At 38.1% G+C, this 12,789-nt stretch overlaps 1 protein-coding gene across 1 annotated transcript in view; it reads right to left on the reverse strand.

The window, feature by feature from the left end:
- Positions 1 to 8,885: 8,885 nt before the first annotated feature.
- Positions 8,886 to 12,789, reverse strand: part of LOC107719326 (ubiquitin carboxyl-terminal hydrolase 43-like) — a 94,794-nt gene continuing 90,890 nt past the window's right edge. Inside the window, exon 16 of the mRNA XM_016526723.1 lies at positions 8,886 to 10,174. Coding sequence (XP_016382209.1) covers positions 9,129 to 10,174 — 1,046 coding nt within the window. The 3' untranslated portion in view covers positions 8,886 to 9,128. The remainder of the gene's footprint in view (positions 10,175 to 12,789) is intronic.

The following is a 12,789-nucleotide window of genomic DNA, read 5'->3' on the forward strand; positions in this document are numbered from 1 at the left end:
CGCGTTCAAAATTGCCGCGTTAACGCGGGCAAATTGTGCGTGTTGACACGGTCACATTTCACGCGTTCCGTTTAAAGACATTTGGCCCCGTCCGCCTTCCATATCCTATTGGCCTGTGTCATAGCTGTGACGGAACTCGTCATGGACGACGGAAAAAAAATTAAACATGCTAGACTTTCTGGGTGCTTCTCATTTCATAAATGTGCATCCTCTTTTCCTTTCCTCGCGTCTTAACTCCACCCCCTTAGGAGATGAGGGAAGGGTGCAAGGAAAGAAAATGAGGACAGAGGAATCAAAGGAAAGGTTATTTGTTCACTGGAATATTCTTGACCAGTGTCACTTCAAAGTGTTATCAGCTGTGCTAAATGGATCTGCCCTTATGTTGTTAAAGTTTGTTATTTAAGACATTCATAAGAAATATTATTAAAGCAAGATGTCCTGTTGAAATATTAACTCCTTAAAACAAAATGATGACGACAAAATAATATTACTGTAGTGTATGATAATCCGAAAAAAAAAAAAAAAATTAACAAAAACAATAATGCGCTTACCTTCGTGTCGCTCTATAATTTCACACAGAACTACTAGAGGAAGTCTTTCATGAAGTTCATATTGTAGAATATTACAGAACTTTGCACAGTCAAAACTAACAAATCCAGCAGCTTTCAAGGATTACCAATCTGGACCGCTTAAAGGGGTCATATGATTCTGCTAAAAAGAACATTATTTTGAGTATTTGGTGTAATGAAATGTGTTTATGCAGGAAAAATTGAAATCGCATCATATGACCCCTTTAAAAGATAAAAGACAGGATATTTGCTATAGATATCAATAGATTTTGATTAAATAATTTAACTGCTCTGATTTCGGAGTTGCAGTGATATTAGAGCCTTCGTGTTATCTCTCCCTCAACAGGTGTGTTTTGAGAGTTAAAACACTCTCCCACTCTTTACCATGTAACTTATATTTAGGCATTATAATCACTTACAGTTAGTGTATAGTCTACATTCAAAATCGTCTTTCGCACTGCAGTGTGTGTGCGTGTGTTAGTAATGTTGTGATGACTGACTGGATGCAGTATATGCACACTTGGGCTTGTTTGTTAACCAGTTAGCCTATACAATTTATATGTTTGAAAACCGCCAAACTGACCCCAAACCAGCCCAAATTTTGTCCACCCGTCCAAGCCAATTTTTACCCGCACAATCAAATTCAAAACCGCCCACCCGCTCAATCTGGCAACACTGCTCACCTCCTCGCGGTGCAAGTAGAGAATTGAGATGTTCTTCAAGATGGCTGAGCTCTATCGGTTTCCGGGTCAAAGGCTCGAGGATGGAGGAGTGAGGAAACGAGGAAGCATCATTTTGAGTATTGAGAAGCACCCCAAGTGTTGAAGTCATGAAGTGCCGCAGACGTGACATTGGTTGTCGTGCACTATGACACACTACACGAGATGAAACGATTGAATCCCGAAGCTCATTGTCATTTACGAATTCCCACGACACCATACGTCAAGCAGATCGTGTCAAAATCGGGATAAAATTGTGTAGTCTGAATCGGGTTTTACTCGAAAATTTTTCAATACGGTGTGGCCATCTAGTGGTCATAAAATGTATAGCATTTCCACCTGCTGTGTTCCACCTGCTGGTTTTGATTTTGGTTCTGCAACCGATTAATTTTTTTATTTGCTATTATTATTATTAATAATATTATTATTATTATCTTATTTTTAAAAGAAATAATAGACATCGTCAAAGTGACTTATTTCTGAACCAGTACACCAACACAAATGAAATGAAACAGATTAAATCTGTGATGTGTATAATGTTTTGGAGTAAGAAAAACCCTGCTCTTTTTGAACTAGTCACGTGGTTTTCAGGTGAACGAAGGCGCTTCCGATGAATCAAGCTCCAGTACAGTGCTTTAATAAGAAATGTGTTGTATTTTGGCACACGCTTCGGAGTTTCAGTGTTGAACGTAACATTACTAGATTTGTTTATTTCAAATGGAACTTTTAAGCACATTTCCGGCTTTATCAAACACCACTCATTAACTTGAGGCTATTCACAATGTACATGCTGAGCTGTGGTGTCATAGGCTACCTCCATCTCTCTTCACAGTGTTTTGTTCTATAGCCTATTGCATTGTTCAGTAAAAAAAAAAAAAAGACAATTTTAAAACGGAACAGGCCAGCACAATAAATATGATAATTTATAACGGAAACATGCAGTCATGTTTAAAAAGAACAATCATTTCTGAATAGCGATTTTGTTGGGTAACCATAGGCCATTAGTAGTGCGAGTTAAGTGCTTTTACAACAGCGGGGCATACTCTGTTCAATACGCAGGAGGTCTCTTGAACAGAACAACATTTGGCTGCTTCCAGTGTGGAGAGGCTGGAGAAGCTGATAAACTGCTGGGATACGTCGGATATGATTCTGACAGAGTGAAATCATACCCGGCACTGTAGGGAGGCTGCATCCTCATGATGTTCTGTTTACTATCCCTTCATGATAAATGTCATGCATTATTAATGCACCAGACCTAGTTCCATAGAGTCATAAACAACAGCATGAAATCAATGGTCTGGGAATGAGACCACAACAGTGCTTTGAGTTAAAAAAATTCAAAACAGTAATCAGATCAAGGAATCGAGTGCTTCAGTAATGTTTTTTGTAGGCCAACACAGAAGTTTGCATCACCCTGCTTCCCTCGACAAAAACCCAATAGGATTTTTCAATTGGCTTTTGGATTATTGCAGAAAATAAGCTCTGTGACCAAACAAAAGTTTATGATGGTGTAATGATGTTTAATGTCCCTGACAACCTCTGCAGTCCCATTTAGCCAACTTGTTAGCAACTGCCTTTTAAAAAAACTACCCAAAAAAAAAAAAAACTTAAGGAGGCATTAAGGAGGATGTGAAAATATCTTAAGCTCGTTTTCACCACAGGCATTAAAACAAAAACCCATTAAAAAAACATTAAAGAACCCTTGGTTCTATCATCCTGAAGTCAATGGGTTATTTCAATGGGTTTTTGTTTAAATGCCTGAAATAAGGTCTGCTAAAAAATGCACAGGTTTTGGTCTACAAAAATACATCATCCCTGCAGCACTCTGATCTATTCTAAAACGTTTAATCTACCATTATGTTATTCTCTCAAATGATGTACTGGTGACTGCAGGACATCAATGACATCAAACATCATTTGTTCATGTGTGAGTAAATGTTATTGACCTCAGACCCGATGCAATGTCTAGCGCCATATTTCATTTGAATGCTTCAGCGGAGGGAATAGGATACAGTGCATTGGCTGTGTGTTGTATAATCATATGCAATATGCAATACCAAGGAAACATCTATGAAACATCTCAAGCAAGCTCATAATCAGCTATCAAATGATGGGAGGAGGAATTTAATGGGACATACTGAAATAAAACAGTCCAACGGCTGGTTTTTAATCCTGTGTCAGGGCTAAATGACTCATACTGAGAGGAGGAGGAAACGTCTGAATCAATATCTTATTATAAAAGCCCAAAAACGACGGAGTATGTGAACGTGTTTCTGAGAGCTCACCTTTAATTCACCTGTGAGAAACTGCTCAAGTTCTTAGAACCATCAAGACGAATGGAATCATTAAAAAGAAAATAAAAAAAGAAAGAAAAGAAAGAAGTAGGCCTATGTTAATTTTCATGATTGGAGAAGAGGAATTTAAGGAGAGTAAACTCATTTATTCCGCTCAGACGTGCAATTCAATATCTCAGACACTGCAGAACAATAGTGAATAATCTTACATTTCTCTGCTCTTTAAGTTATGAAACTGCTCTTGTCTTATCATCACAAATGATGGGAGGAGGAATTTAATGGGACATACTGAAATAAAACAGTCCAACGGCTGGTTTTTAATCCTGTGTCAGGGCTAAATGACTCATACTGAGAGGAGGAGGAAACGTCTGAATCAATATCTTATTATAAAAGCCCAAAAACGACGGAGTATGTGAACGTGTTTCTGAGAGCTCACCTTTAATTCACCTGTGAGAAACTGCTCAAGTTCTTAGAACCATCAAGACGAATGGAATCATTAAAAAGAAAATAAAAAAAGAAAGAAAAGAAAGAAGTAGGCCTATGTTAATTTTCATGATTGGAGAAGAGGAATTTAAGGAGAGTAAACTCATTTATTCCGCTCAGTCGTGCAATTCAATATCTCAGACACTGCAGAACAATAGTGAATAATCTTACATTTCTCTGCTCTTTAAGTTCTGAAACTGCTCTTGTCTTATCATCATGTAAGCGTTTGAAGTCTCTAGGTTTTCTTGTTATTAAGTTGAAAGAAGGCTGAAATATTTATGATTAGCACATTGCTATTATGTATAAAATTTCTCATGGTGGATAATTAAAATGTTTTATATCATATATGAGTTATATATTTACCGTTTGCATATGATCTTCACATTCAAATGAAAAGTTTTGGTTACTTTGAACTATTCTTTTACATTTACATTTAATCATTTAGCAGACACTTTTATCCAAAGCGACTTACAAATGAGGACAAAAAAAGCAATCAAAACTAACAAAAGAGCAACAATATATAAGTGCAAATGACAAGTCCTGGTTAGCCTAACGCAGTACACGTAGCAAGGTGTATATGCAAACATTAATACCTTGAATTTTATGCGAGCAGCTATTGGTAGCTGAGTGTTATTGCAGTAGCACAAATGTGACACAAAGAGGCATAACAAGAAAATGTTGTCTAGACAAACTCGGAGGAAACAGCAGAGGAGAAAACAGCCGCTCTGAGTTTTGCAATCATCTAAAGCACAATAACACCTACACAGGCCACAATGCTTTATTTGCATCTGCAATATAGCTGCCATCTCCGTAACAACAAGAAGCAATCTATGTCATATTCACAGCATACAGTGGTATTGACATTTAGACTATATTGCGTCATATCAAAGCCATGACATGTTAGAAATGACAATCTCAGAGGCAGTGAAAAGACTTAATGATTGAGGTGCAATTTTGTTCTGTTTTAAAGCAGAACAAAAATGTTTATAAAAGTTGTGCTTAAAAGCCTAAGAATAAAACTAGTTGCACTGTGTTAGCACAAAGTTTTGAATGATTTGCTTGATCTCTTGCTACCTAACAAGCATCTCAGCATATATTTAATTACGCATAATACATCCAATTAAAAATGTGCGGTACAAAAACTTGCCATAAAAAAACTTTAATCTCTCAGGAGCAGATGAGAATAAATGTCCTCAGTAATCATTACATCCAACAACATTAATCTTAATACATTGTTTTTTAAGCATTACACAAGCACGGCTCTTCAGGTTTAGTGCGCATTAGAGATAACACGGGGAGTCTAATTTCAGGTGAACGGTTCACATAATGCATTATCATATTCAGACTGAACAGTGATATGAGAGCACATCACTCCAGAGATCAGGAAAGTGCACTGGGATTATAATTGAATGAATTGATTAACGTGTGAGTGGCGTAACAGATTTAAGTAATATTACACATGTCTTGCTTGCCAATTAGACTCTCTGTCACATGGCAGCGACTTCTGTTACAGTGACTGAGTGCTATTCATATTTAAACTAATTACAGAAAATAAAAGCACCATATTCTTCATCATTAACAGGAATGATGGTTAATATCTAAGAAAAAGGCAAAAGAAGTTGCATCCTTGGCCATCTGTATCATGATGGTGTGGCTAAAATGCACCGTCAGGATGGTTGCTAGAGGTTTCTATGCAGTTGCTGAGCTGGTTTCTTACTGGCCCAAGTCAAAAGCCTCACTTTAAAGTTTCTAATATTCTGGGCTGTATGACCTTCAGTGCAAGTCTATGGGATTTATTTGCCAGTTTGATCAAATTCTTAAGTCCAGCTGCTTAAAAAGTCAACCAGGGGTGTGTTTCCCAAGAGCACCATTAGCTAACTATGGCAGCGAGTTGGAACGTCATCCGCTGGAACGCCACTCTCTCGTGAACGCGCATACGACAGTTAGCGGAAGCTAGAGAGTACAGTTGATAAAGTTTTAAATATGGATATTTTTCTTATACAAATGCATTGATTCGCTTCAGGAGGCCTTTATTAACCCCCCGGAGCCATGTGGAGCACTTTTTATGATGGATGGATGCACTTTTTTGGGCTTAAAAATCTCAACCACCAATCACTGCCATTATAAAGCTTGGACAAGCCAGGACAGTGTGGAAATTTTTTTTTTTTATATAACTCCGATTGTATTTGTCTGAAAGAAGAAAGTAATATACACCTAGGATGGCTTGAGGGTGAGTACATCATGGGGTAATTTTCATTTTTGGGTGAACTATCCCTTTAAGGAGAATTTTCCATTTTATTATTTTGCAAACATTATGGGACCATCATAGACGAATGGCCAACTAAAATGTTTCAGAAAAACATTCCATATAAATAATGTTTTTAAGCTAATGTTTTGAAAACATTATTAAAGACCAGATAACTTTGAAAGAACATTCTGTTAATGTTGCTGGAAGAATGTTTGCTCATAACTGTGAGAGTACCTTTCCGGAATGTTATCTGAAGAACGTTCCCTGTTAGCTGGGTAGAAGCATAGTTTCTTGTTAGTATATCATAATAATAAGCAAGCTAACATGCTGTTCACAGTACAGAGCTGCTCACGTCCTATGACCTGGAATTGACCCTTCGCAGAGACCCCCCCCATTACTGTTGCTATGTCTGACAAACCATAGCGCTCTCATTTTCTCACATATATTGCGGAGCAAAGAGCAAACTGGCAACACGCCGACAAACAAGACAGAGCAGGTATGAAACAAAATTTAAGCTTTCAAATTTTGTCATTTTTTAAGAAATTCCAACAATAAATACAGTTTTGTGGCTCTTTAATGTGTCGTGACAGATCGCTGTAGTGTCTCAGTTCAAGCAGCACGTGAAGCAATCATCTCTTCCTCTTTACTAGATATAGCATGAAATAAGCATTAATGAACATCAGAAGGTATCTTGTTTTAACCACAGAAAGATGTCAATATATGCCATTTGTCAAGTTCAAGTGCACTGACGTGAACCTACTCTCCTGTCTGGTTTGTTTGTCGGACAAAAATGGCAGATTCAGCGTTATGACTGGTCAGATCGCCTGTCAATCAAACTCCCTGCGAAGGGTCAATGGACCCTTTTTACAAGAATGTGATGATGGTTTCAATGGTCATCAGCATCATAAATCCTCAAAAGTTTTTTATATTTGGATTTAAAAAAATAAATAAAAAATTTATGTAAATTTATAAAACTATAGTTTATATTATATCACCTTTGCATCAAATTACGAAAAGAACTAGTTAACACTAATGTGAGGGTGTTTCTAATGCAGCGTCTATGGGAGGGGATGGTAAATTTGACATCGTTCTCTCTTCTGACTGCCGTTATCATTCTCTTTCAATTTTTTTCCTTTGATTGAAAGTCGTGAAAACACTATCGTGGAGTTTTTCTTTTGCTATTTGAGCAAATGGGAATGCAAAAAATATTTTTGTTGTACTCTTCCATTCACTGCTCTCGAAGTTTACCCAACTATGACGACTTCCGCTGCTGAGAAACCCGGAAATGTGAAAAAGGTCTATTATGCGTTTGTATCAATGCTTAAACAGAGCGCCTAAATGAATCTGCGGCAGTAAAGTGGTCACGTGATACAAGTCGTAGATTCGCAGCTCTGAGAAAATTCCCAGTTTACAAGTTGTAATTACAAGTTTTACAAGGATGTGAATGCATTTTAAAAGTCAGAATCTCATAATTCTGGTAATTACAACATGGTGTGAATGCACCACACTGTGTGTGACATTAAAAATCATAAGTGAATGTGGTTCAGACGACGGAGGTGTGAGCATGTTATTACGGGTACAGTCGCGAGCGACTAGCTGGTTAGTTTCTCCAATGATGCATCATACTATGGTAGTTAATTAGCGAGTTACTTCGATGTACGGGAAACACAGCCCAGCTCAACAAGCCGCACAATTTGAGGTATCATTCATTTCATAAAAAAACTATGTCCGGCTTCAAATTTCCTAACTTAAGAATATGACATGCTTCATATTATCAAAACTTCTCAAACAACTGCTTACCCTAATATTTTATAATTTTATTCTTTACTAGTGAAGAGCTTGAGGTGAAATGAGACGTGTTACAAAATAAAGGGGGCAAAAACAAGGTAAACATCACTTGTGAGCAGAATGATTTTGTTTCTGTGCCCAATGTCCGATAGAGCTGTAATTTTGTCAAATTATCCAAAAAGTGTGTTGTATTTATCTCTGATACATAAAATGCTAGCTACAAATTTAGGCTCGGCAAAACAAGAGTGTTATTTTATTCCAAATGTCAAAATGTCCTTCCCATCCCAGAATGTCATTAAACATAATACATAATTTGAGATGTGCTGGAAATGACAGTCTGGTGGAAACATTACATTTTTCAGAAAAAAGAGACCTTGTAAATGGATTAATTAAGTGTTATTTTCTAAAAGTCCACAAGGTCAAAAGAGCACATAGTTAAAGAAACATTCAATACTGTTTGAATATTTGGGGTGAGTACGATTTTTTGTTATTGAAAGAAATTAATGCTTTTATTCAGCAAAGATGCATTAAATGGATCAACATTGATAAGAAGAAATGCTTCATGAGCAACAAATCAGCATAGAATGAATTCTGAAGGATTACTGATTTGATGAAATACATAAGAGGTTTCTTTCAAAAAAAATCTTACCAACCCGAACCTTTTGAATGGTAGTCTATATAGTGACTTTTCATTGTTTAACTTTAAAAAAAAAATTCATTTTCATTATTAAATCATTTTATATGCACATTTATAATGAACATTTTCTCTCGTTTCACTTGTCGTCTTGGATTTGTTCACTGAATTTTTTGCAATGCATTATAGAACTGCAATCTCTTTAAAGACTAGCTGCTGCCTTTGGTGAAAACGAGGCGTTTTAAGCCATTTCAACCAGGCTTTGTGTTGGAAACGTGCATAAAATGCTTTTCAATGCTCACTAGGTTTTGGAAAAGAGCAACAGTATGCAATATTATGCATAAAACATATATACAGTACAAACACTATTTCCCACAGTGAAGATGAAACCCATCAGAAGCAGGACTCGGGCACAGGTCTCTGTCTGCCAAGTGAAGTGCTTCTGTATCTGATTTTCTGTAGTGTTGCATAGGAGGATTTATCTACCGCAGGTCCTTCATGGGGGACCGGCACCAATGGACCGTTTCTTTGGAGAGACAACGTCCTTTTCAAAGTCATATCTAGCCTGGTCTGAATATTGGATGAGCTGTGGGCTCGTTTTATATCAGCTGAGCTTGAACAAACCTGGTTTTCTCTGCTGTTAACTGCATTACTGGTGCTCTTGTGAGCAGTGCCGGTTTTCCTCACCTCAATGCCCTTTCCATTTAGAGTCCCGTTGGATAGTGACAGTTTGGTCAAGCTCTTGCTGGAAAACGTTTTCCCATGAACCACCTCCTTATCCTGCAATTGGGTGGTACTGATGATGGCGCCGTCTTTGCTCCTGCTTTCCCCTGTGGCCGTCTGCGTCTGGCTGGGATGAGTCCTGTTAGTCGCAGCCGGCTGGTTTCGTAGCCGTTTTAACGTGGAGTCTCTGGAATAAGATGCACTGTTGCCAGTACCATTGGAAAGTGCACTAGGGGAACCTTGAAGCGACTTACTGGCTTGAGTCCTTTCGTGCTCCTGCCTGCTTTTTGAACTGTTTTTGGCCAACGAGCCATCGGATGTGATGCCATTGAGGTCCGCTGCTGGTCTGCTCTGGCCTTCGGGCAGTCTGGGGGAATCCGGACCTTGATAGCTACATCGCTCCACACTACTGCTAAAGCTTGGGGAACTCAGAGAATCGTCCTCACGAATCTGGGCTTTGACCTGTGAAGGACTAGCCACGATATTTACTATTGGCTCCTTGGTGCATCGAGGCCGCCGGCCGGACTCAAGGTACTCCACCAGCTCACCGTTTCCGGGTTGTGGAGCGATGCTGGAGGGCTTTCTGCGGTCCTTGGAAGCAAATGACCAGCGCAGTGGAAGAACTTTGCTTGGGCCCGTCTTGGATTTGGAGTGGTAGCGCATACTCATACTGTGGCCCCGGACGCTTCGTACAAATGGCGTCGGCTCAACTACATCTAAAAGCAAAAAATGGAGGACTTAACAAAGATTAAGAAATACTGTAACAATTGTACTCTTCATTGTTATTTAATGTTAGTTAATGCATTATCTGAAGTTAACTAATGGGACCTTATTGTACAAGTGTTACCAGAAAATGTACAATATAATACATATATCTGACAATATACAATGGAGAACAAAATTAGAGAACAACCTACAATGTCCTAAATTTCAAGGTCACTGCTTAGTCCTATTTCAAGTTATCCTAACAGGAGTAGAAGGGCAGTTTTTAAGCATATTTTATAAATTAATTGTATTCTGAGATGGCAGGCCGCTCTAAGGTGACTGAAACCCTGCGACAGGAGTTTGTCCAGATGAAGGCCAAAGGGATGACCCTTTCAGCCACTGCAAGAGATGTTCGTCATTCCAAAACTGTGATTTCTCGAACATTGCAGCTTTACAATAGCCCCTTTTGCACAGTAATACCAGTAAATTGCCGTAAAATTACCGGAACGACTTTACAGTTAAATTCAAAAATGCGCTGTTCACACAGGTAATAGCATTCTGTCTTTTTACTGGTAACGCACCATTCACACATTGGTTTCAAACTACCGGTAAATTCTGTGACATCATTAATCAGAAAAGACTTCTTAACGGCTGCGACTCCCGGTGTTGTGTTTGTAAGCATGGAGGGGTATTCGCAATCAGTGTTTTTGCTGATGTTTTCATGTTTGTGTCAAACGTTCACAATCATGCAGCTTCTTTTGGCCCAGAGACATCATATTAGATGACTTCCAACTAATCTACACAGTGTGGAGTAAATGCGTCATCTGAGTCAGAATGTTATTGGCCCAGAGCCATTGAAGTTTGAATTTCAACTAAAAAAAGTACCAGGTACCAGGTACTGTACCCAGTGGAAAACCCCCCAAAAGTGAACCGTACCGAGCCGTACCGTGCCGTACCATGCAGTGGAAAAGCGCCATAATTCATTCAAGTACCCCAAGGAGGCTGGTTGACCATGTAAGACAAATGCACGAGAAGACAGGCTAATGCGGGGACTCTCAGTAGGGAATCGGTTCAACACTGCAGCTGGAATTGCTTGTCAGTTCAGTGCTGAACAGGGTAAGGATTTGTCTCAACACATTTAAGAGAAATCGGACTGAAAGTGCACTCAGCATTGACCAAGCCTCTCATCAGCAGAAAGAATCAAAAGGCTAGACAAACCTTTGTTCACTTTAGTGAGCAAGTTTAATTAATTTGGGTCCGATGGGAAACATTTTGTTCGGTGTCAAACTGGGGAAAGACTGAAGCCCAAGTGCGAAAAGAAATCAGTGAAAGTTGGAGCAGGAAGTGTCATGGTTTGGGGATGTTTTTCTGCAGCAGGTGTTGGAACTCTCAAGCAGCTACATGACAGGGTGAATCCAAATGTTTATCAGAAACTCCTTCAGCAACATGCAGTACCTTCCCTGCAAGCATCTCCCAATCAGCCAGCAATTTTCATGCAGGACAATGCCCCTGTCACACACCAAAACAGGTAAAGCAGTTCCTTGAAGCTAAGAACATCGAAATAATGACAAAAAAATCTCTGGAAAATCCCTGGCGTCAAAGTTATGACTAAGAAACCCACTACAGTCACCGAACTATGGAAGACACTGGAAGTAGAGTGGACAAGATCACACCAGCACAGTCTGAGAAACTGGTGATGTCCTGCGGCCGCAGATGTGCTGAAGTCATTCAAAGCAAGGGCCTCTACAATTCCTCATTTCTGACAGCTGACCCTCCAAAATTTTAGTTGTAATCTTCTTTCGTGCTACAGTGGTTACCGTTCTCTAATTTTGATCATTGTGTTTTCCACAAAATAAAGGTTTTTGTTAAAATGCTTTGGTTATTTCGTCAAACATGTTAGTAGAACAGTGGTATACCCACATATAATATACCTTCAAATTTTGATTAACAATATTTTAGAAAAAAAATCAAGTATTTGTAGACTGTTCTCTAATTTTGATCTCCACTGTATTTAACAATAAAACAACATTTATTGTTTGAATTTATCCATTAAATTGGAAATACAATTAATTTGAAATCTGAGACCTTCCAATGAATTTTATAAATAATAACAGAAATTCTCCACAAACAACCCATTGCGATTTTGGGCCGCTCGCATAACATTTGACTTACTTTTTCATAAAATTATAATTTTGTATTATTTATTATTTTTAATTTATTAAAATTATATTTCGTATTATTTACTTCACATTTTATTGCTAAATGTAAACAATAAATGTTGTTTTGTTGTAAGTATTGTAAAAATTGTAAATATATTGAGCTACACTTTATGTTAAGATATCCTTGTTACAGTGTAATTATATATTTAAGTACTGAGTAATAGGGATGTAACGATTAACCGCGAGCCGGTTGAAAATCGATTTAAATATGTGACTATTCAAATCGGTTGAGATCCTAAACAAATCGTGAATCAGTTAGGTGTAGGAGTTTATATGAATGCATGTCTGAGGGGAACTTACTGTCTTTAGAAAAGTTTAGATGGTATTTTTTCTTTTCCTCTTGCCTCTGTATAACGCATATTAAAGTTCATAAGTTCAGCGCTGCTTTGTTTACAGCGGAAACCAAG

Source organism: Sinocyclocheilus rhinocerous, unplaced genomic scaffold (genome assembly GCF_001515625.1).
Source record: "Sinocyclocheilus rhinocerous isolate Xijiao unplaced genomic scaffold, SAMN03320098_v1.1 scaffold1533, whole genome shotgun sequence".
NCBI classification, from domain to species: domain Eukaryota; kingdom Metazoa; phylum Chordata; class Actinopteri; order Cypriniformes; family Cyprinidae; genus Sinocyclocheilus; species Sinocyclocheilus rhinocerous.